The sequence below is a fragment of the Bombus terrestris genome, chromosome 7 (assembly GCF_910591885.1).
Source record: "Bombus terrestris chromosome 7, iyBomTerr1.2, whole genome shotgun sequence".
Lineage (NCBI taxonomy): Eukaryota > Metazoa > Arthropoda > Insecta > Hymenoptera > Apidae > Bombus > Bombus terrestris.
The window spans coordinates 20,019,044-20,045,383 of record NC_063275.1 but is presented as its reverse complement, the minus strand read 5'-3'; the positions used below and the strand labels follow the sequence as shown (position 1 = coordinate 20,045,383).

Below are 26,340 nucleotides of genomic sequence, written 5' to 3'. Positions count from 1 at the left end.
CGTTTACATCATTGTCTATAATATGTATGATAGATATAATCTACAATAAAATTATCAATTACTTTTTGCCTAGATAATATTGTTTATTATAGTAGAATGCGCTGTTTCACTGTATCGTTATACTCAGTAGTATTATCAGTAATATTTTATATACTACGTTAATTTTTATATTAATAATCTATCATTATCTATCAGATATAATTCTTGGATAGATGACATCGTCTTCAATGTTAGACATTCTTATCTCGAATGAAATCGCCTTAAAAACTATCATTCCCTAGGGTAATTCATCGATATGGGTAGTAATTTAATGAGACTTTTTGTAAAGCGAGAATATTCCTTTTTGTTATTTTCTATAGGTAGGATTAATTATTAAACAGAAAAGCTGTAAATATCAATAAAAGTTTGAAGAAATTGAAATATTTAACTGCTTTTCAATGGCGATTGTCGCGTCATAAATCATAAGCCTATATAATTTTACAAAATTAATTAATTCTTAAATTATATTCTTATAATAATTAGATATTTCCAGGTCAACCATATCAGTTATTGCTATATATTCTTTTCCATTAGGTATATACGATATATCTTAAAAAGTTACGTCGAGATTTCTTGTTACTTGCTAACTTTATGCTTTTATAACTGTAACTTCGTTCTTCCAAGTCAGGAAGACTTAAACGGAAAAATCAATATATACGTTTCAGCATAAAATTAGTGTACGTAATTCATTTGCTTGCAGATTTAAATAAAACCACTTCCTTATTCAGGAAGAATTATAGTTGAATTTTCTGAATGTTCAATTTAATAATTGCTCAGATTGTGCTGCAGCCAATAATGCATGATAGTTATATCATTGAACAAGGCGTACTACTTTTATTCTATTATTAAGTATAATAGTATATAAGCAATATATTAGCGTCCTCAAAGCAGTTCTTCTATTTATACGTAGCATTGAAATTAATTTGGTTTAAAAAAATGTTATTTTATTTTATCTTATCCCGATACCGAAGTATAAGCAAATACAAGAAATTACTGAAATTGTTAATTTAATTAATTGTAAGACCGTAATGGAATCAAAACGCAATTCAGTGCATATAGAACATATATGTCGTTAATATTAATTAATATTGATACTAATATTTGTTACATAATAGTATAGTTATATAATAGCGTATTAAATTTGTTATGTAATAGGTATTAAAACGTTCATAATTATTAGGACTATCGCCAAATTATTATTATCGTTATATTTAGCACAATCTCACACAATACGTTTATTTTATAAATTCCACGGGTACTTCAATAAATTTTAATATAATATTTTTTACATATACTTTTAACAGTTCTTATAGATTTTCTATAAACGCTACGAACATTCATATTAAAAGAAATAGCTCTAAAGCTATTAGCTCTTAAGCTATTTTTTAAAATATTTCGGTATTTGCACAGAATAGCATTTTTCTTTGATGTGATTGTCAATTACAAAATCGTACGTGAGAAATTGAAAGTTGGTTCCTGCTATTTTTACCTTTAACGATCATTATCAGTGGGCTAGTCCACTTAAAGCAACATGTACTTCGGCCCAAAGAACAGTCGTTTTCGAGTTACCGTTACGCAAGCAACTCTTCCAGTCATCAGTAGAAATAAACGACTACATATTATCAATATCTTCATCTATCTGCATAATCACAGGCAAAAAAAAGACGAAGTAGTACGTTACTTGATTTTTATTAGTAACAATTTATTACTAGCAATATTCCAGTCGACGTATACATGTGACACGTGTAGTGTTATAGTATACAATTTTGAAGGTACAATAAATACTCGCTATAATAAATCGATTATACCATAACAATGAAGTTATAATACAATAAATTCCAACTACAGTGTGTTGATAGAAAGATCATAAATAGACTAAGTTGATAACAAAGGAAGTACCAGGCACCTTTTAAAATGGGCTCTGTGTTAACCTATTTTCTCGGCAATCCAGACGATGACGTTGTAGATCCGAAACTTGGTTTGACTAATAAAGAAAAGAGAATTATAAGAGAAACATGGGGTGTATTGCGTGCTAATTCCGTAAAAGTTGGCGTAGATATTATGATAAGGTAAGACAATGTATATAAATACGAATTGCATCATTTTTTTTTTTTTGGCGTTAATTATGTAATGTTGTAACATTTTGCAATACTTGTTAGAGTCGAAATTCAATCACTATGTTAACGATAAGATAAAATATTGATCGTTGAAATATTAATACTACCATATAAGAGATAATGTGATACAATGTTAATATGGAAACTCATGTGCGATGAAGCGTGTGTCACTTATAGGTATACGGGATTATTTTGTTTCAGTTACTTCAAAAGATTTCCTCAGCATCATAGAGCTTTCCCTCCGTTTAAGGATATTCCGGCAGATGATTTATTAGATAATAAAAAGTTTCATGCTCATTGTCAGGGTATTATGAGTACATTGAACGATGCGATCGATGCTTTGGATGATGTTGACTTAATGAATGCGATATTGCATACCACTGGCAAGAGGCACGGACGACGTGGTCAGGGGAGACAAGAGTTTATTGTAAGTCTGTCTTATTTTTAACTACTATATGTCCGATTAAGCTTTTTATTCTTAATCTTATTAACGTTACTTGTGTAACTTATGAATCTTCTCATTAATAATTTATCTATTAAATGTAATTGGTGAAATAGTTATCATATCATTATTAAATAACATAGAGATTAACGCGTGATAGTAACGAAGAATAAATTAAATTTTTGGGATAATGAAATAATTAAAATTATTCAAACAATTATTATCTTTGTGTAGAGTGTCCGTGTACTAAGATCAAAAACACAATTTTTTTTTAATTTACCTCTTGAAATTTTTAATAAGCGCATGATATAGTGCAATGTACTATAAATATTCTTCTTGAGCTATACGTGTATCTTAATTTTAATTCCAAATATATTGCCGTTCGATATTGCGAAAATATTTCTCTTACAATGTTATCGTTATGTATCCGATATAAAGACTCGATTAGATTAATTGCGCAAATTGATAGTCGTCGATGTTCCTTCGGTAGAGACAAACCTTAAAGTCATCATTTATCGCTGAATATCGTGTGACATCATTATCGCTATACGTATACGTAACAGCAAAGGTATGGGTGATCAATAGAAGATGATAGAATCAATCACAATTTGATTTATTCGTCGATATTAGAATTTTCTGTTAAAATTTTAATTTTGAGTTTGATTAACTTTTATCTTTGTCACATAGGATGCGATATAATACGGAATAATTACTCCTTCTTTGATATGATAATTCTTCTTTCTTCTAAGTATATTCCTCATTTTGCTTTTTTTAAGTATGCAAGCCATTAACTATTAAAAACAAATTAGTCTATCGCTACATCGAAAAATGATAAAATATTATTACTATTAACTGTAAGAAATGGGAGGAAAATATCGGACCCTACAATCCGCGCTATCGTTCGCTAAGACCGCTACTTGAAATGCATTGAAACTGAAACGACGTTGACGAAACATTTTTCTGCAAGGTCAAAACTTGCAACCGAAAGTCTTGAATGATTTTAACATGCATCAACGATAGCTTGCAGACTTCCGGATATTAAGATGTGACGAGCAAGGTTGTTCGCGTTGATAATGATAGCTTCAAGACCAAGACTGACGTTGTATCGACAACCGAAGTAAGATAGAACGTTAAGCGTTTTCAAATAGAAATAATTCAATATCGATTATTTCTTCAATCATTTAATATTAATAATATAATATCATGCATTAATACATTAATAAATTTTGTTATAGATAATTTTCTAATTATTAGGTACCATATCAATTAGTTGATTAGATATCGAAGATTTTTAGATCCTACAAATCGATAATTGTTGTCAACGAATTTAATACTGCAGAGTATAAAAGGTGATAGGTTATTGGTAACGCCTTTAAGACGAAAGATATTATCAATACTCTCGTCAAGGTTAACATAGTGAGGTTAACGTGTTTCAATCTTCAAGTATTATAGAATTACAGAGTATTGCAATGATTCTTGAATTGTGTCAGTAAATATTGCAGTTTGTAGATAATAAGATTTAGTGATTTGAATCTGTATAATCGATGTAATATAACAAGCTTAGAGTTTAAAGTTTGATCTTTTCTTCAAAATGATTAACGATAAGAGCTATTTTTGATCTAGTCGTATCTTTTTGACGTTAACAAATTTAAGGTTAAGAAAAAAAATGAAACGATTATTATGTATATGCGTCAATATTTTGATAGAGATTCTACTAAAACATTAAACTTAAAAGTATCTCGAATAGCAAAATTATTAGAAATTAGATTTATTATACCTTAAAAAATCAAAAATTAAAATGAGATCGTGATTCAGACACAAAAATGTGAATAATGTAGGATATCGCCTTTACTGTTGTTATTTTTATATTCATAGGTAGGATCACAATATTTATTAGAATATTGCACGGATAAATCTATCAGACCGTTCTGAGCCGAAAACACCTTTATTGCACAAGCTTACATAGACTAGGGAAAAAAACAAAGGAGCATCCAAAAATATCGATCGAGTCTATCGATTGCATCTAGAACAATCTTCTAGTTACTGCCTTTTGTAACTAGCGCATCCGCGAGTGGAGGGCGCGCACGAACTCGCGTTGTCATTTTCAACATTTACATTATCTTACAAATGAAATGTTTCGTACATGTTCTATATTATTATTATTTATTACTCGGTCGTTACATACTATCATCATGTTACATTTCAGGATTTGAAAGGAGTGGTGTTGGACGCAATGAGGGGCGCGTTTGGATCGAAATTTACCACCGAAGTAGAAGTTGCTTGGGACAAAGCGATCGATGTCTTATTTTCAAAAATATTCGAAGGCGAAGATATGATATAGCAAGTGTATAACCACTAAACGATTTTTTTTAATCAGCATCCGTATCGCTATCGCTATCTAGATGTATATAATCAGTAGCTACACTGCTTGTTTCAGTAGTGTATTTCTTCTTTCTTCTTTCCCTTTGTACTTTATATTCTTCGTCTTCACTTTCCTGCTGCTTTAATTTTCTGTTAAGCACGGGCATATAAAGGGTGTATAAAAGAGAGTCGGGGAAAAGCTTTAGGAGCATATAATACTCTTGAGAACAAGGAAAAATGTCTTAATAAACATGGGTTGAAAAACCATTCGTTTCATAGTTATCGCTTAATGTATAAAAGTATAATATATAAGTAATCCAATAGTTGCTTCGTTAAATGTGTTGATACAACAAATAGAAAAGATTAGAAAAATGGCAGGATTGTCGTGTACTCAATTGTATGAAAAAAATGTGGCGAAGTGTGCGTTGAATGAACGAGAGACATATTGATTATTGAGAAAAATATCTCGTAGCATTGAAATTAATACTTTTTCTACCCATGTTTATTAGGACGTTTTTTGTTTGTTTTCATGAGTATTACGCTATGTCAAAATATTTTCCCCATTTTTTTGCACATCCTGTATATATATATATTTGTGTAAAACGAAACAAATGGACAATTTTTGTTATTGGTATCTATAACACGGCAAAAATATGCGGAAAATGATAATCGAATAATAATCGTACTTGTACTTGGTTTTGCGAAAGTGCTGTCTGATCTTTTGTAATACTGTGTAACATATGAGTGTTAGTAGGGTTCCTAGTAGTCCTAATAAGGTTGCCATGAGAATAACATCAATTTGTAGCCAAGGATCTTCTTCTTCATGGCGTTTGAGTGATTCAACCGTTACTGGATGACTGTGAAATTTGAAACGATAAATGCAAATGTACCGACAATTAAGACTGTTCATGACTATGATGCTTTTATTTTTAAAGAAACATTACATTTTATTAAATAGATATAGAGGTGATGGTTTTCATATTCATATTTTTAGAGGATGATACACTAAAAGTTCAAGATTGTAAAAGAATGTATAATTGATACTCTCAAGTTGATTGTAAAATACGAAAATAATTTCGGAATAGTATCTACTTAAAATAAAGTATAAAACTACATTATGATAGTATTATGGAAAGGATTTTTCTTCGCTCCTACTAAATGGAATTTTTATTTAGATGAAGAAAAAGAATTTCGTATTTATATTTTGTGAGACTTAAAGCATGTTTTATTCTATCGAAAGAAAAATTTGTTGAACCGATATGTTATACTCAAACCGTACCGTTATTTAAACGGTAATCGAAAAATTTCATCAAGATTATCGAGTCGTTTATCTTGATACGATTACACGCAACTTACGGCAATTCCGTTTCTTCTTTGATGAGTTCATCGAACGTGTTTGCCAGTGCCCTGTCGAGATCTTTCCCTATTTGCACGAACGAGGATTTTCCTAACCAATCTGCCAGATCATTTCGATTTATTTGACGAAGTCTGTGGGTTAAAATCTCATGAGTGTTTCCTTTGCCTTCAGCTGGAGAACTATTCCAGTGCAAAAGATGACGGATGCAAGGTATATCGTCGTCCACGTTACGTTCTTCCTCGCAAGATTATCAATAGTATTATCAGCCATTAAAAACGAGTTATTATTTTTAATGGAAGAAATATAACACATATAATATTATTATATTTAGCATAATTATAATACTAATATCGTAATATATAGTAATATAGTAAATATAATAATTAATTAGTATTAGTATTATAATATAATATTAAATATACACAATATGCTGTTTTGGAGTAATCGTTATTGAAGTACTTTCAATTGACTCGAAATATAATTCAGAATTATCTCGGATTAAAAGAAGCAGATAGTTTATCGTAAATACGAACGTAGTCATAACTAGATTGCAGATGTTTATGCAAATTTACGACTTTATAAACACGACTAAAGAACTGAAACATAAGCAGAAGTTTGTATCACTCGCTAAATATTATAGCGAAATAAACTATACTATATCTACTTTGGATATTTTAAATACAGGGTGTCTCGTAACATCGGGGACTTCGACGATAGATTCTGCACGTGAACAATAAAAAGAAGTTCGTATACCCCATTTGACCTACTTTTCGAGTTACGAGTTTTGACGAACTATATCTGCATTCCTTCACAAAAGATGTTGAAAATACCCTTCTTGCATTCGAACACAAGCCCAGCGACATTTTACCCATTGACCGTCTTACCCTTCCTATTTCTCCAGGTATCGTTTTGATTTTCTGGAAGCCTTGCTCGATTCTCTCGCGAAGTATTTCGACACTGCCAGCGGGCAAATTATTCCAACGTAAAATTTGCTATAGCTCACAAACGCAGTCAAATAAGACACGCGTTTATACGAACTCTTTTTGTTGTTTTTACGTGTCCGATGCTACACGGCAGTATTCTCTGTATTTTTGGGAATTATGTACATTCTACGTGGTTTCATATAAGTACAAAATAAATAAATATTCACTTCACGATCTAGTTATAACGATCCCCCGACTTGAATCCCACCCAGAAGCAATAGAAAGAATCGAAGAAGTTAATAAGTAAATCTCGATTGAAATCATAGCTTATGTTTCTTGACGTGTCTATCAATCTCTTCATTATACCAGATGGATATAATTCAATTTTCCACTGATTTTACAATTACAATATATTTCTTCCAATAAGAAGAACTGATATGGTCGCTATTGTATTCTATTCGATCATCGACCTATTTACCAGCAGCTGCAAGATTGTTCGGTAGATCGTAAGTGATATAATGAAGCGCAGCTATCAAGCGTCGACACTCGAAAGGATTAAGACGTGCGGCTAAATATTCCAACTCGTTTAAATTGACGTCGATCGTGCCGAGGACATCGTATCGCAATAGAATAACGATGAGGCTTAACCTTGTGGGCCACTCGTGCGTCCTTGATAATTCTTTCATTGTGAGGTTCACGAAACGAAACGTCTCGAAACGGCGACATAAAATGATCGTCCTTTGCTTTGTTTCGCGAGAAATTAACTTCGGCGAATTTCACGGCTGACGGACTTCGGCGAGTTTCAAATAAGACGGGATCAACTCTGACGAATTTCGAATGATTCGCTCATCATTCGGTAATTTGCAGTTGTTGAAGTTATACATGGTCGAGTGGCCAAATATATTTTATCAAATAGACACACAGCGACCCATGGAAATACCTGGATACTTAAAGAATCTTTTTATGGACATATTATGCTAGCTGTACTAAAAAATTGTGAAATTTGGGATGTATCTGAATATGTATAGATATAGAAGTTACAAAATATTTGTTGCAAGTACACATTTCGCAAAGACCGTGAAAGCATTTAAAAGGTCAATTATTAATTATATTAGTAAACTGCGGTATTTAATGAGATAATTCTTCTTCTCCTCTATTCTTGTTATATGCTAAATTACGAGGTGTATGTTTGCAATAAATATCTTGTCGTCTCTACATATATCTTCTAACCAGCTCATATGACCGGTCTTTGTCCTGAACCTTAATAAAATTGTTTTTAATAATATGGACGACGGTTTGGTGAATTTCTATTGGCTCAGTAAACATTTTGTAGTCCGTGAAACAATATCGTTGCGAGGCAGTTTCTGACATGCCATACGCCGAAGAGAAGAAGACGCTGCTTGGAGAGGGGGGATCGCATGACCTCGTTATATGTATAGTGGCAGCGATTCTAAACAAAATACAATTCCAGCGTAGAAGGTCACCATTGCGTTGCGAATGGTCGTAAATTGTCTGTGGTTTATAAATATTTTCGATTCCTGTTTCCTTTTGTCATAGTGTAACGTTTCACGAACCTAAATCTTACTCGAGAAATGCTTTTGAAGAATGGTGAAAATCGCATGAAAATCCGTCCACTGGTTCTCGAGATCGTACAATGTGTATAAATTAGTTTCAAATTTGACCAATAATATAATTACGATTAAAATTTCAACAAATTGCGCGTTGATGAGAACTTTTTATGGTAAACGTTCACGAGCCAGTGTACGATCGTTGCAAAGAAAAATTACACGCGTGAACGTTTAATGAGAGCTTTATACAACCCATGCAGGAGTCTTTTCATGTTTATCTTAAATGGTACATTTAATTACATGTTTCATCTCTTCGGTCTTTTGGTGCTTTTCTTCCGTTTCTTCTTGTAACATCTGTAACAAGCCGTCGGCTCTGGTTCTTCCGGTTCCTGTGGTACAGATGGAGGTGGCGCGGTGTTTTGCGTGGCTGTGTGCACCAATTCGTACGACGGAGGTCGTTTCCTTTTTATTCGTGGCTTTCGAATGAAGTAACTTCTAGACACATCCTCTATGTCATCTCCGATCGCGATAAATTTACTGATCAGAAAGCAATTATTACTCGATAAGTTCACTATGTAGAATATCTTCAAATAAGCGGTACAACTAGAGAAAGAGTAAATCTATATGAAAAACTAAATTCAAAATGTAGAGTAACAATCGTAGCTGCATAGGACTTTTCATTTTCGAATAAATCCACATTACGCGTTCATCGAGCATGCACGTTTTTGACAATAATTTGTTTGAATCATTAAAAAATATGCTACTACTATTATTATATTACTACTTCGTAGTAGCCGCTATTATTATTAGTGATACGCGTTTCATTAGTCGCCAGCCAAAAGTTGCAGCTGCAGCAATTAAATTTCGTTTACTGTCTCGTCTCGTTTGTCAGACTATATGCTATTTTAAACGAAAAAATTTATTTCTTCAACAAGATAGATTATCATCGTTACACTTTGATAAAAACATTGAATAAGATAAAAATAGTTCGAATAATTTGTTATTAAATTATTAAATATTTACTCGCGTTAAATATTGAATCGCGTGAAATAGCTCAGTTATCATAATTTTCGGCCTTAACACTAATAGAATTTTCCTTGCGGTGACGCGTTAACTGTGTGAATCAGAATAAGTTAACAAGAAAATACGTTCACAAAAATATCATAAGTGTGGCACAATAATGCTGGCAGAACAAAGGCGATAATTTCGAACAATCTTTCCATTAACAAAGGAAAAAGATTCTTTGTCAAAGAATACTTCTATTTCGTTGCTCATCCTTTGCTATCTAATGCGATAAGTTCAAATATCAATGTTGATATGTAAGCACAAGTAAAATCATATGTAGTACAGAGTGAAATCGTATTTAACGAATCTTCAGCATCGATCTATTGAAAAGTCAAGCTTGGTATAAGAAAATGATGCTCTACATTTTTCATTTGCCTTTTCATGTTCAGTGGATCGTGAAAGTATTTGAATATTTGCCATAGAATAGACGTATATGTGTATTATATGGATTGCATAAAATATTGTGAAATATTAGCATTTTAATACGACACGATTCTCATTATTGTACTGATAAAATTTAAGATCTAAATATGTACGTATACAGTAGTTACAAGTTATTTATTGCAAACATACAAATATATTAGCATATGGCAATAGTATAGCAATAGCATAGCGTTAACAATCAGGTCTCAGATATATAATTAGTGTTAAAGATAGTCCCATTAAATATTAAGGCTTATTTAATATAACGTATAATCGATTGTTTAAATACTTTTATAATTTTCGTGAAATATATTTGCAATAAATATCTTGCAGCTTCTACGCTACATTTTTAGAACTGTTCCAATCTTTACTATATAATCATGATGATTATAGGTTTTATTACAATAGTAATTTTAACGCATAATGATTTATACAAGATTTTTACGAATGTTCTAATAGTTTCTTAGTATTTAGTATTACTCGGTATTGCCCGGAGCGTATCGATTTGAAGAACAAATTAGAATAATTATAATCACCCTTTCTTCTTCTTCCCTCGTATTCTATCGAATAGTTTCATCAGTCTGTTCCTTATAAGTAAAGTGCATAAACAAGATACGACTATGATTGAAGCGAGAACGATGCCTGCGCTGTGCAACGACAGTTTGATAGTAGTACGTCCTGCGAACGATCGTAATACATTAAGATTAAAGAGGAGTTATTACAGCCAAAATGTGACATTTATTACCGCTGATCTTCTGAATCATCTGCTCCGAGAGTTGAGGTTCTGTATTACTATCTTTCTCTTTCAGCGTGGCTGTTGTCGCGACTCCTTCGTATTCGCTGAGGAATGTTACAGAATGAAGAAGACAGCGTGATAAAATTAAATGAACGTCTGTATATCGTAGTATCGCAAAGGGTATTCTAAGAATGCGCGTAGTATTGTTTCTTGTAGTTTTATCGTCTGCATCGCGAGTATATTTAGAACAAATTTCGAAATAGTTTATCTGTAATTGTGATTTTCCGCGAAGAAAATATTATGGTATCGTTAGAATCCTTTAATTATCCATATATAATAATTTTGTCATATGACACGACGATAGGCGATACGATGAAGAGTGAAAAATTTAAAGAGACACATTATATTCTCAGTTATAGCATTCTTCCCTATTATGTATGTGCCAGTGTTTATGAAAATGGCCTAAGTTATATATTCGAGATGTATCGTTTCGAGATATTTAAAGCTTCGCGTTTGACGTATGAGTTGAATTCTATTTAACGACGCAACAGCCAACTCAATGCAGTGGCTCGATATCTACTATTTACTTCGCATGGATGGTTTCAAATTATTGTAATGTGGGTAGACTCATGGCAAAAATAAACGATAAAATCACTTTTCTTAGATTCTTGAACGTAGGCTATTTTTATAATCATCGGCACCGTATGTATATGCGAACTTATATGAATATCGATTAGTATTCGACAAAGAAAAATGATGAAAAAGATACAAATTTTTAAACGAGTATTTTTAAAGAAATTCCTTTTACGATTCAATTCTTCATCTAAAAACAAAATCTAAGTACTCTTTTCTATATCCTCTAGTTTGCAAAATATTTCAAAAAATATGTTTTCAAATCCTAACTTTGAGAACTGTTTTCACCTCTTCCAAATGAACAACGAATTGTTCTTTTGCTGTGTAAAACTTTCATTGCTGAAGTCTTATTAGCGTTGATCGTACACAGTTTGGGAAGTTATTTGAAAATCTATATCTATTGCTGATGTGAACTCGTTTCTACTATTTACCAATTATCGATGTTATTCGGTAAAAATTCAATTATCTGATAAAATTATGTTTCGCCGTTATAATCATTTATACGATTATCGCTGTTACATTTTATCATTTAATCTTATTGATCATTTTCACGAATTAATGTTAAATATTAAGAGTTATTCAATTTGAAAATTTGAGGAATTACGATGCATATCTTCTTAAAAACTATGCCCGAGTTATATCTAAAGCTTATTTTGTTTGTTAAACGACGATAACTCACTCCAAATCGTCCGCTTGGGCTTCGCGAATTACTTTCGGTGACTTGGAAGTTTTCATGCTGAGTTCTGCGAGACACGCGATTAAATCCCTCCTTCCGATGCGTTCAAGAAGACTGTTCAAGATCGGATACGTGTTCCTCGTAACCGTTCTTAATTGACAAACCCATTTCACTAGTCTTCGAAAGCAATTTTGTTCTCGAGCTAACTTTTGTATCTGTGCTTCCGATAGTTGAGCTGTTACAATATTTTATAACATCATCCGATACCTTTCACACTATATTTTTAATCGTTTGAAAACCTTATGAATATTAGAAAGGAATTTTTTACACTAAGTAATACGGACAAATTTAGTAATTAAGTAATCTTGATATTTGCTTATGATATTTACCAAAACCATATCACTTTCATTAGCTATATTTTCCATATTATTGTGTATATGTATAAATATTTCTTGGCAAATATTTTTTAGCAAATTAATAGAAAAAAAAATCGAGTATGAAATATTTATATGTAATATACGCATAGGCATAAGAAATTTCTGTACATTAGAAACGATTTATTAGTTGCAATCATACAACAAAAATATTTTATACGTATGAGATATATGTTGGGATTTTAATTAATTACATTTAAAAACAAGAGTTACTATTATAATATTTCTATTCCTCGGAAAAATGTATAAAAAGGTATACAGGGTATGGCGTTAATTCGCGAATGTAATATTTACTTACTATTAGAATCTAAGAACACAAGTTTCACACACTCTTCGGGCTTCAAATTTGACGCTAACAGCTGCAATTCTGGTACATCAACCTCGGTAATGATCTTCGCGAAGTAAAAAACAATACATTGTAGTTTTTGATAATCTCAACTGTGTTTGTACATTGTCCTGTATCATAATTGAAGAGTGAGAGTAAAAAAGGGTGTAAGTGCCATTTGAAAAAAATTTTTTCTTTCCTTAAAAAGCTCAGTAAGAACCGTTATCATCATAATTCGAGAAACGTTATCATCATAATTCGTTTTTAGCATTTCGTATACGTTGCACGGTCGGTTTCTTAAATTAGATTGTAAGATGCCATGTGCCAACGAGCTGTTTCCTCGTGCTTGAACGTAAGCATTGCGTCTTTGATTCCGAAAAGACGTTATTATTATTTTCATCACTCGTCGCGGCTACTGGCGATCGTAACTTTTTTAAGGGAGCTGCACGATGGACTTACATTCCTTCTTAAAATATAAACTTCCTTTTGTTGTTAATTAACAGGTGTTTGAAATATTAAAATAGAAATATCGTAAAGTTATACAAAATAGAATAGTACATGTGATAGATAAGTTTTGTTATATTTTGTTAACAAGCAACATTTTGGCAAGCAAGACGTTGTTTTCCATAAAATTTTTGTTATGGGACTTGCAGCCTTATTGACTTTCACTCTTCGATCATTGTTTAAGACAAAATTGTCATATCGATTCGTTTAAGAATAATTATAACAGACAACGAATGATTTGCAGTATTTTAATTCTTTGATAAATATTTGGGAAAATGTTCTCCGTGGATTAACGGCGATAATGAAATCGAAAGAGGATCAGATTATATAACGCGAACGATCGTTTTAATTATGCTATACGTAACAATTATTTTCACACCAACAAAACGAAGATATGAATTTATAAAATTACGAAGTTATTTTGTCGTTTCAATTAGAATTTTTGTTTGCGTTATAACATGTCTTATTTGAATAATCTACGTGAAATATAACATACCTGGAGAAAGGAACAAGTAAGGTTGAGCAGAAGAAGAAACAGTGCATCTTTCAATACGTTTCTTAAATTCATCGAGAGTTTCGACGAATTAACACGGTTTCGTTACATACTTTATGTTAATTCATTACGTCAATACATTACATTACATTAATTCGTATGATTTTTATGTTCAAGTCAAATCTTCTCAATATTCTGCAATAAGTAGAATTGATTGGTTAAGATAGCAGAAGGTGTGAGAAATAGCATTATCAAAGAACGAGGCAACACTGAAGTAATAAAAGGGATAGAACCTTAGAAATGATATTTCCTTTAACAGACTATTCAACATAACTGACAATTCTATTTAGTAAAAGAGTGGTACAGAATTGTCTTTAGTTTATTAACTATACAAGAACAGCGGCACAGAACAAACAGAATACTCTGAAATATATTTTACATCCAACTTCATGTTTCAAGTTAATGTGTCTCAGAAACGCTCATACGTGTGCCATGAATATAGTGTTTAACGTTGCACGATTAAATAATTTGTCAAAGAGATCATCTTTCGAATTGATCCATTGAAACATTTGGAGCTGAAGAAAGATGCCATAGTCGCTTCGTAATCGATAGCATTGAAACGACTGTCGATTATGGATCTGTCAAAAAAGAAAAAAGAAAAAAATATTTTCTCGTCTGACAGCAAAATGTAATTCACCGATTCATAGTGAATTTCACCTGTGTTCATTTTACGATGAAACTTGTATGCTCGATTTACATTTTGATTGTGGTTTTAGCGGAGAATAAGGTGAGCATCTACGTAGAAGAAATTTGAGGGGTTTTGCAAGATTTAGTACAAATCAATATCTTATCTTATCATACAATGGAACGCGTTGACGATACACTGATAAAACAGTGTGAAGATAATCAAATGATTTTTCAACTGCACGATATCATGTTCGTGTCCTTTGAGAAATTTTCTTTTCTTAGAAGCCCAATCTGTAATCTTCCCGATATTAGTTCTCTATTCCTATAAAAGCGTGCAAATCTTTTGGAAAAGAGAATAAATATATTAGAAAAATATTAATACGAAATATTCGATAGTTTCCTTAAAGAGAGTGCTATAAAAATTACTTGCTTTTGAAATGCTTTTGTAATAAATATCCTTTAAAACGAGACGGTGTAAGATAGACAATATTATTTTACAAGGACAAATTTTTGGTTCGATGTATCGCCAATATAAAAGAAAACGAGCTCGTCTACCTGTCACAGAAATTAAATCCCTTAGAATGTTTACAACTTATACAAGCTATATACGAAATAACTCCAGTAAGAGCGGAACGTAACGTGAGAAAGCACGAGATTCAACGAGAAGACTTAAGTCGTGTGCCAATTACGTCGAAGGAATGTCTTCTTGATCTTGAACAATGGGGCAATGTTTTTCCAAGTAAAACCTAATAAATGGAATTAACTTAAATAATTAACCGATGAAGAATCTATTATTAAACCGCTATTTTTGTAGTATAGTATTTGTTATATGTATATCGTATGAAACTGTTTTATTCAATGTATTTTTTATATTAAGGAAGCGTGGATATGATCCTCTCAGTTTCTATACAATATAATTCATATTTCTTTAAGCTGGAACACATTCGCGAAAAATATAGTTAATCATCCTTCATAGTACAATAACGAAGATTTTAGATATCTAAATTTGAATAATGAATGATGAAACGATAAATAATTTAAATTACGATATACGCATAATGTTAATACTTTGCTTAAATTTGAAAGAATTCTTAAAAATAAAGTTTAAAAGGAAACGACATAGACAATGAAATTTTTCGTAGCAAATATGATACCTAATGGACGGGCAGCAATGGAAATGACGTTAAGATGGTTAGGGCGACCCGATCTGGCAAAGTATGTGAGAGAAAATCCCAGAATGATTAAATCCCTTAACACAGGGGATTACGATACAGCAGATACGTTAGGATTTCTAGGACACAGATTGTCGAGAAGGCATACTTCAGAAACGGACAAAAATTTACACAATTATGCAAAGAGGAAGAAAAAGAAAAAGAGAAAGAAAAAGAAAAAACGTGTGCGTCATGCACATAAAGAATGCGATCGAAATATGCAAAATAAAAGAGTTCAAAAGGGAATGGTAGCAGCAGCACATACTGCGCTGTAAGAATTTTCAATTTAATTGTCTTTCTTTAGAATGATTAATCGTATAATAAAATAATTGTCGACTATAATTCAGGAAACTATACCTTACTTACTCAAGTCAACAAAATTAGTACAATCATTGACAACAATTTTCTGTCGAAAACTTTCAATTAGTTTCTACTTTCAATCTATTATTTTGCAATTAAATATATTTCGAATAATAAATGTTGTTCAAGCTTGTAATTTTCATTTCTTTTAGCGAGGAGAACCATAAATTAAAAAAGAAAGAAAATCATCGCTCAAAGAAGACTAACTCCATCGCGCACACATCGGTCTGGTGTTTACTTTTGTTCATTCTATTCTTTATTATCATTTGCCTTGTCGCTGTCTACATCTATTACAAGCGAAATGTTCCGAAGGCACGCGGTACGCGATTCAAGTAATTATCATAGAGAAACCTAAGCGTAATCTGATCGTATATTTTTGTCAACGTACATATTTTCCTTTATTATCAAGTTGATCATTTCCTGATCTATCTGCAACTGCAGCAATTTACTTTGTATGTTGTTTTAATTTCGATGTATAAAATTTGTTCATCATTCTTGTAACGATACAATAATCGATTGAAACGAATTAATTTTAGAAAAAGCATACCTACCTATATCAATCTCTTTAAAACATAGAGATAGTTCTACAAAATAAATAATTCTACATAATGCCATAAATTGATTTAATGTGTGATATTCGGTCAATTTCAGTATGGTATTTTATAAATTCCTTCTATTTGTATATTCGGAATTCAGGTACGTCTGGGACGAAAATAAGAAGGATAAGGATACCTTCACTGATTGCTTGGAATGGAACGACGAAGACGTATGTGCTTGTTCGGATATTGAGGAAGCTTGCACGGGAAAATGTGAAATATGTGATCGAAATTATCAAACACAGTATGTAGCGGATCATCGAATTTGTACTGACGATTCTATCAAAAGTGTGAGTTGTGTGCATGAACCGAAGAAGGAAGAAAAGAAAAGACAACGGTTCAGCTTCTTTCAGAGAAGCTGTCAGAAAAAGGAAAAGGATCAGGAAAATCGGGATAGGAAGTGCGTAAAAAGGAGGAATCCTGGTACGATAGAATTTGAATATAGGCAGGATGCATCACGATCGTTTATCCTAAATAATCTTACTTAAAATAACGTGATGCATCTTGTTATAGAGTTATTAGTAACAATTCCGTTCATTCTGAATCAAGGAAAATTTTGGAGAACGTAGCCGCGAAGAAATGTGAAAAAATACCGCAAATTGTTCAAAAGGATCAATGTAAATGCTGTAGATGTACCTTGAATTCTAAAGGTAAATAGAATACGATTTTTATATTTAAACTCGTATTATGTATATTGTTATATTCAAGTTACGTGTGTACAGACAGAATATTACGTGAGAAGAGAGAAATACGCAAGTGGAAAGCAAGGAGAAAGAAGGAAGAAAAGAGAAGGAAGAAAGAAGAATCAAAGAGAGCAAAACAACTCGCAAATGTATGTTTCAAAGAGACATGTAAATAAACTACTATTGCATTTGTTATTTGAGTGCTTTAAATATTACTTAAAAACAAGTATTTAAAATAGTTGAGTGGAAAAAAGAAGGAAATAAGGAAATTTATTGGAGAAACGTCATAGAAATATTAAGATTCGATTAAATACTTAATAGAAATTAATGAAAGTAAAAATTTAGTATTACTACGCTAATATATTTTATTCCAGTATTAATACTATTATATAATGTGTATTATTGCATGTGTATTATTGTGTATTATTGTTTTTAATTGTCTTATGTTCAACAAATGTAATACATAGATATATTTTGATACACATAATCATTTTAGATTTTATTTGTTATGAAAGAAATATTAAAATCCCGCGTTTAAATCGAGTATCGTGTAATACCTTTTGAAGTCAAGAATATCGATCTTTCGATTATCGAAGGCGAATTCGCGCGCATTTCTGCACATCACTTTTGTAGTTCGTCTTTTTAATAGTGAGTTCGTTACGTTATAAAATACCGTTCGGTGTAAAAAAGATTGTGATATTGCTGGTTACTATCGTCTTTACCAAAAATACTGTAGCATATAATAGCATCTATATAGATAAGAAATAAAATTAAATTTTCTTAAAAAACGATAAGAGACAATATATTTAATATTGCAAAGCCGTAGATCAAACTGTACTTTTCATGCGATGTGGAGCATTTGTAAATGCACATTAAATATTTTAATTAATTATTCATAACATTTTGAAGAGAAATAGGCACTAATTAGTTAATTTCATTATTAAGTCATTTCAAATAATTTAGACATGATATATTCAGGAAAATTTATTTCGTATTCATTTAAATAAATTTCACTACAAATTACGGTTGGTGAGCAAATACATTATGAAAAATAGATTTATTTTGCAAGAAATGTATTCGTTATTAGTTGTACATACACGTGTTTCTCATTTCCTTTATTTTATTTTCAAAATTATGCAATATCATGGTTTGTACATTATATTTTTTGGATAGTAGTAAATTTAATTTTTACGGACATGTATTTAGAGCTCTTAGTTTTATACATTCGTCTAGAAAAATTGTTAGTTATAAAAATTCGATCATAAAGTATATCACTTATAATCTTTTAACTATGCGAAAATAAAGCTAGATATCATATTTCAATATTGACATCAAAACTATTTACAAAGAAATAAATGTTTATTAATATTAATCTCTATACTGCATATATCAATATATGAATAGAATATATCTGTTATTAGAATTGAAAATAATACTGCACAACATAGGAACTGTATTGAACAATGTACTGTACTATATTGTACTGTACTAAAGGAAAATTGTATATCTTATAAACTAAACAAGAACAAGAATAATACATATGAATTGCATATTAGTAACTAATATTTGGTAACATTAAATGCCTTTAAAAAAACTGATTATTTTATGTTAATGGATAAGTTTATAAGAATAGATAAAAATTACTCACTGATCTCTATTTCTACAAATTATGTTTGTCGCATTGTGAAACGTAATTAGAAATAAAAATATTTTTCAATTTCTCTCTCAAGTAGACATACTTATTTAAAAATTGCAGTGTGACTATTATTATTATTATCTTTCTTATTAATCAAATATCATGAAATTAAATGTTGGTTCATTCAAATTACATTAACTGTTTTCTTATATTTGAATTTTCGTGTTTAAATTAAAATTAATTTGATTGATTAAAAATAGTTATAAAATTATTTATTCAAATAAGCTTATTTTTTAATTAGCAAAAATTATTGTTTATTAATTACGGAATTAATTCTGTAAAATTGCATGAAAATGTAATTTTGTGAATTATTGCAATTATATAAAAATGCAATTTAATTAATTATTTACTTAGTCTAGAGATCACAGTAACAGCCTCATTTGTTTTTCTGTAATTGAAGTAAGATTATGCTAGTAATTAAATGATGAAACATAAGAATAAAAGAAAGTCAATGAATCAATTACTAAAATTTCTTTCCTCTCACAGTAAGCTATTTAACACTTTGAAAGTATCCTCTATGACAGGGTTATCCTGTTAAACATATTTAACTTCGAAGATATTTGATTATTCTATATTCTCTTAATTTAAAATATTTTATAATATTAGAAACGTATAACTTAAAAAGAACTTAAAAGTATAATCGCTAAATCAAATGCTGTTCCACTATTTTAATTCAAGCATCTTCGAATTGACCTTCCTCATAGCTTGATTGTTTAGCTATAGCTCCACTTTCTAACATCTTTGTAACTCGTGTCTGAACTCTGCTTTCGTGAAAGTCTGCAGGACGATATATTTCTTGATATGGTTGATAAAACGTAAACGGGGGATAATATCGTTGCTTTGGTTTTTTACATTCTGAAAATAAGATATATCATTAATTCATATAATCTTTAATCTCTTTGACACATGATTTATTCACGATATATAAATTTTTTATGAATTAATAAGGATGAAGTATACTTCTTTAAATGAAATTTCATAAGTGTCTTAAAATGCATTCGGTTTAACAATCGATACATCCATACAATTTTAATTAAATTCTTATCATGCAAAAAGAATTATTAAGTTCATATAATTTTGTTTTACCGTGGGGATCAAATTCGTCGGCCGAATCTTCTGAAGTATCCCAACGTTTATTATATATATCGTCTATTCTGAAATAAAAATAATATTTTAGTAGAAAAAAAATTCAATGTAACAATGCATGATTTATATATTACTCAATAATTCACATATATAGCTAAGATTTCTGCAAATATTATTTTTAACTTACGAGAACCAAGAATTCTCTGAATCACTATCAGAAGAGCTCGGCAATGACAAGATATTTGAATTATGCATAAATATCTTCACTTTGTGTCCGGTGAGGGATCTACTACCAAGTATGGACTCCATCCAATAATTTCTTAAAACTGCTTTCATCTTTTTGTAACGAGGAAACCTACTTTGCTATTGATTAAATTCATTAATATAGAAAACCCATGATAATTTTTTGAAAATAAGTGAAGTCAACTGTTGAATTGATTTTAAATAAAATTTGGCTTTGTTTCACCTACAAAATTGTGTTTCTTTTATACTCACTATACGTTCAGTTGGGAAGTAATTTTGTTCTAGGTCCAATCCTTTCAAATTTCGAAAGAACAGTACTACTATTGGTATTATTTCAAATTCATTATCGTACAGATCTATATATTCCAGATTGTGCAATGATTTCATATTCAAAGGTAATTTAACCAATTTATTGTGACATAGTTTTAACTCTTTTAAGGATGTTAATTTTCCAAAATTCTTAGGAAGAGTTGTCAAGTGGTTGTTGTCTATTATTAATGTAATCAAATTCCTCAAAGTGCAAATTTCTTTAGGTAAGAAGAAAATATTATTACAGCTTAAGTTTAAGTTAATTAGATTAACAAATTTTTGTATTGTTTTGGGTACTTGTGGAAGCCCTGTGTTCTGTATGTCAAGTTCTTTAAGACTACATGGTCTTTCTTTTTTATTAATGGGCATAATTTGGAAATAATTTTGGTAAAGCACCTTTTTATTTCCAAGTACTAACTCTTCAAGATCTATCATTCCAGTGATTATGAATTCAATATTCTTGTTATTGAGATCGCACTGTTTCATAAATAATTTTTTAACATAGCATATGGATGTCCTTGTTGGCTGATGGAACGTTTCAAACCTTGTTTTATTCAGTGACACTGTTTCAAGCTTCTTGTAGCTGGAGCTCAATATCCAGTTTGGAAATGATGGACAGATATCATTTTCTTCTGCGTAAAATGTGGTTAAATTAGTACTCTTGGGATAGACATCTAAGTTTACATGATTATTTTGTGAGAACTCAAGGATTTGCAAACTTTCCATTCCTCTGGCTACACAATTTGGAATCTTTTTAAATTTATTGGTGCTGAGACGACAAACTTTTAATTGATTTAATTTTGCATATGAATTTGGAAGATCCTTTAATTGATTTGCATTTAAAGACAAAGTCTCTAATTTTGATAAATTTCCTAAATTATATGGAAGATATTTGATTTTATTTCCAGAAGCCCATAATTTCTCAAGATTATATAATTCACAAATTACATTTGGGATTGATGAAAATTGATTATTATTTAAATTTAAAGATACCAGTCCCTTTAACATGTTAAAAGATTTTGGTAAAGAACGAAGGCAACTATTGCTCAAATCTAGATCAACAAGTTTTGATATGTACTCAATAAATCCATTAGGAAGACTGTCTAAGTTGTTTTGTGCTAAAGATATATTTTCAATAATTTCTTTTCCTGTCATATTTTTGATTTCTTTATTAGTTCCTTGAGCCGATGATGTTTTTAATTCATCGTCAGATGTTTCATTTGCTGCAGCACTGTCTTTTAACAAATCCATTGAGTCCACTGTTTCTGTATTACCTCTAACAAACAATTCAAAATAATATTTTATATACTTTATATTTATTGTGAACTATAAACTTTATGTAAAACTATATTATTTAAACTATATCTTTGTTACATAAAATTCAGTTAAAACTTTTTAACAGGTCAAAATAAAGGTCAAGTGATATGTATACAGAATTCTATAAGAAAGATATTAGGTTTTTATATATCAACATTTACTTTAAATTAATAGTTAAGTACCTAGTAATATTTCATTTAATTTTAATTACTAACTGATGTTTCACATAAAAAAAACACTAATAAACCGAAAATTATAATATACTAAATTGGTTAAGATTGAAGAAAGACCATATTTTTGTTATATTCTACATAAATATAACCTAATAGAAAATAACACTTTCAATTACAAGACTATATAGATTTTATGTTAATATTTAAAAAAAATATTCATTACTATTTACATACTAATTAAAGCTTGTAATTAGAAAATAAACACTGAAATACTGAATTCAAAAAAATGTTATGTTAGTAAGTTTATGAAATTGTCAGTCAACAGTAAACAATATAACACGTTTTCACCATTAATTTCTACATATGTCAGGTTAATCACATAGGTTACACAGAAAGGTTATTCAAAATTGAATCAACGATCATTTTTGTTATATCAGATAATATTTACGAATAACACACAGATTTTTAAAAAACATATGAATTCATTTCGCAAAAGTGTATAAATTTTATAAATGCGATTATTAAACTCAAATATAATTTAAAACGATTAAATTGTAATGCTAAAAATAAAAACCAATATATGTATTTATATTGACATAAAATTTTATATTTCCGAATAAAAAGGCTACAAAATAAAAAGACATTTTTTTAATGTAAAACAGGGCTTGCAGAGGCCAGCTCATTTTATTTAGGAGGCTTATATGTCTGTTTTGTACACAATGTATACGTATATATATATATATATATATATACACACACACACACACATATGTATATATATATATATATATATATATATATATATGTATATTTAAAGCGCTGTATACAATCTTTAGAACGTCGTCAAAGTTTTTTTACGTAATATTTTGCCCATATATTCCATTTCGCGTTTCAATGGTGAGATTTACATGTTTATGTCAAACAAAATCGACGCTAGAAACTTCAAATTCTCTTTTTCATAGTTATTTCCAAGTTTCGTTAAAGTTTCTTTCGTCTGACTATAAAATAATCCTTTTCTTCTTCGTGTACAAAATCAAGGAAGTTCCATTTAGAACATTAAAAGATGAATACATGCCGTAGAAAATTGCACCCTGTTATTTTCAGAAATTAAGTACCTTAGTAATATTAACGAACGAGACTGATTCGCTTAAAAGTTCGTTTACATACCGTTTTATATCGCAAGACATATGAGCGCGTATTTTATACGTGTTGAAATGTTAGATGAATAGTGGTTGTTCGATCGAGGGAGAATATGTTTCGAAAAATTCCTTTAGTATCTACATACAAGTATATTATGCTTTACGTGTAATATTCGATCAACGTATCATCTATTTGTTACCGTATTCACAAAATTTTCCCCTCGTTCGTCTATGTACGTACGCTAGTAAAATTCTGTAACTCGTTATCAGACCCGAACAAAATAGCATTCGGAATAGAAACAGGAAGAAATGACGGTCGATTCGTATGTTCAGTTACGATCAATTTTCAAGAAAATACGATATATAGATTATCGGATGAGAAGCGCAGGAAACTTTGCGCGTGATTACTTTCTATTGCAAATACTATTTTTACTCAGTTCCTTTCATTGTTAACGATAAATAATATCATGATCCATGTTCATCATGAAACAAAGAGTTCGCGTATGTGCGCCGATCGACTCGAAATGACAAGAATTGTACTAACGTGACATTAAACTACAGCAATAAAATATTAATAATATTAATAATTATATTAATAATAATAATAATTAATAATAATAATACAAATCGTAGAGTAATCATAGCGATAACAATAATATGGTGCGCAATATAATCTAATATGTGGCATAGGAATATGTTTTCTTCTCTTGAATTATGCAATTCTGATCGTGAGTATGAAATTGTAATGGATGGTAAATGTGTATCACCGTTAGCTTCGATCGTTATATTCCTTCGAAAGAGCACAATTACATTTAGAGAACCATGAAAAATATGGCGTGGAACTTCTTCATACTTTCTATCGTTAACGTTAAATTCGGTTTTAAGATTGCACGATATATATATATATATATATATTGGTTCTTTCTGGGATTTTTTCAACGAACAAAAACGCAAGAAAGAGAGGAAGTAGAGAAGAGTTAGCATTCATACGTATCCTAAACGAAAAATATCAATTCGCGATAATTTAATTTTGTTTCTTACATACGAAAGGAAGTTCCCGCATTTGAGACTCATCATTGTAAGACAATATATTTCCGTTTCTTGCGACGTTCGTGTCCATTATTTAATCGTATGCTTATATACGTGTGCGCAAACTCTTCGTGCACGTACGTGCTTTGTGTGTTTGTACATTACATCCGGATTAGTCGTACACATTCAATTATTTCTTAGATATCGTAGATATAACAAACATACTCGCGAGAGGAAAAACTTTCCAGTATGAAAATGTAACGATGAAATCGAACGATTTTTCTGATTATTAGCTGCCATCGATATTTTTCATTAATCTCATACAGTTTTTCAATCCTGAACAATGTTATGTAATCATTGATCCGTAAAATGTTAGTGTCGCATGAAGATTTAGGCTAAATTAATTACGTAGAGCGATAAATAATCTTTAGGTACTATTCTAATAGTACCTAATTTAATAGTCCCGATTTTAATGGCAATATCCATGCACGATCTAAATTGTTTGAAATATCAACTTAGTTCACATTGATTTGACAATTGAATTCGTAGAGATTCTTTCTCCCCGAGTTTAATAGCAAGAGAAATTTAGATTTTTGGTAGTTTTGTAAGTATTGCGGTTATAGGTGAACAAAAGTAGAGGGAGAAGCAGAAGAAGAGAGAGAGAGAGAGATAGATAGATAGATAGATAGATAGATAGATAGATAGATAGATAGATAGATAGATAGATAGATAGAGAGAGAGAGAGAGAGAGAGAGAAATTTGTTGTCGATTTCTTTCGACTACGACCAAATTTTTTCTCTTTAGATCCGATATCTGCAGGTAACTATGATTACAATAAAAATGCAGATAGTTATTAAACGAAATAAAAGACTGACTCTTTAAGTCTGTTGAAATTAAAAAAGAATATTAAATTTTCTACCATCTTACTACTTTCATTTTTTAAATTAGATCTTCGATAAAACTTTTTATTCGGTAGACCAAGAAATAAGTGATTGTGCACTTTTGAATCGAATACAATGTACATAATATATACTCCGTTACATTTGTATACATATCTACATATGCATATATTGTTTCTTACGTTCTTTTTCTTTCGACGATACATGTACAAACGCACAACCGCTGTGCGTGTATACACATGACTGCACACAAATGCGTATGCAGAATATGGTCACTTATAAAACTCTTTCGTTTAGAAAATATATTTTCATACATACATATATATATATATATATATATATATATATATATATAATATAATTATATATAACATATATATATATATAATTATGTTATAGATAATTTTGCGTATATGTGTACATATACATAATATATACTACATAGAAACATAACTCAAGTACCTATATATACATTCTTCTTTTTTATATTTACTCGTATCTTATGGTACTTAATCGCGTATATCCTTGAAAACCATTAGTAAGTGGATAAGATCGATGCTCTCGAAACGTATAATTTTCTCTGTTGTAGTTAAAAATGACGAAAATCAAGGAAACAATATAAAAGTGGTGATACGATACGATGAAATATTTAAACTATTTCTGCTTTTCTCTTTTCGAATGTTTCGTGTTCGGTCAATATGTTAAATGAAAATCGTAGCGACACTATTAATTACTAAGGATTTAACATGCATATCACTTTCTTATATAGTAATCGTATATTACGTCAAACAGAGCTGGAAGCTTCACACACACAAA

At 30.3% G+C, this 26,340-nt stretch overlaps 4 protein-coding genes across 5 annotated transcripts; 2 read left to right on the top strand and 2 right to left on the bottom strand.

The window, feature by feature from the left end:
• Positions 1–1,580: 1,580 nt before the first annotated feature.
• On the top strand, positions 1,581–6,085 carry LOC100647265 (globin). The gene is made up of 4 exons (XM_003396782.3): positions 1,581–1,811; positions 1,888–2,108; positions 2,358–2,583; positions 4,805–6,085. The coding sequence occupies exons 2-4, from the start codon at positions 1,954–1,956 to the stop codon at positions 4,937–4,939; spliced, it is 516 nt and encodes a 171-aa protein (XP_003396830.1). The 5' UTR covers positions 1,581–1,811; positions 1,888–1,953; the 3' UTR covers positions 4,940–6,085.
• Positions 6,086–7,023: 938 nt separating this feature from the next.
• On the bottom strand, positions 7,024–12,655 carry LOC100646909. The gene is made up of 4 exons (XM_048407377.1): positions 12,344–12,655; positions 11,041–11,135; positions 10,832–10,973; positions 7,024–9,344 (listed from the first exon to the last, which is right to left on the bottom strand). The coding sequence occupies exons 1-4, from the start codon at positions 12,397–12,399 to the stop codon at positions 9,113–9,115; spliced, it is 525 nt and encodes a 174-aa protein (XP_048263334.1). The 5' UTR covers positions 12,400–12,655; the 3' UTR covers positions 7,024–9,112.
• A 2,174-nt stretch (positions 12,656–14,829) lies between these two features.
• LOC100642208 lies at positions 14,830–18,046 on the top strand. Its single transcript, XM_048407649.1, has 7 exons — positions 14,830–14,883; positions 15,267–15,522; positions 15,926–16,260; positions 16,484–16,686; positions 17,051–17,350; positions 17,500–17,600; positions 17,673–18,046. The coding sequence occupies exons 1-7, from the start codon at positions 14,830–14,832 to the stop codon at positions 17,807–17,809; spliced, it is 1,386 nt and encodes a 461-aa protein (XP_048263606.1). The 3' UTR covers positions 17,810–18,046.
• A 556-nt stretch (positions 18,047–18,602) lies between these two features.
• LOC100646784 (leucine-rich repeat protein SHOC-2) lies at positions 18,603–22,807 on the bottom strand. 2 transcript variants are annotated; one of them, XM_012310575.3, is made up of 5 exons: positions 22,692–22,807; positions 20,911–22,243; positions 20,603–20,778; positions 20,416–20,483; positions 18,603–20,184 (listed from the first exon to the last, which is right to left on the bottom strand). In XM_012310575.3, the coding sequence occupies exons 2-5, from the start codon at positions 22,216–22,218 to the stop codon at positions 20,003–20,005; spliced, it is 1,734 nt and encodes a 577-aa protein (XP_012165965.1). In that variant the 5' UTR covers positions 22,219–22,243; positions 22,692–22,807; the 3' UTR covers positions 18,603–20,002. The 2 variants fall into 2 exon arrangements, with proteins under 2 accessions (XP_012165965.1, XP_012165966.1); XM_012310576.3 differs by lacking the exon at positions 22,692–22,807 and adding an exon at positions 22,467–22,671.
• Between the last annotated feature and the right edge of the window lie 3,533 nt (positions 22,808–26,340).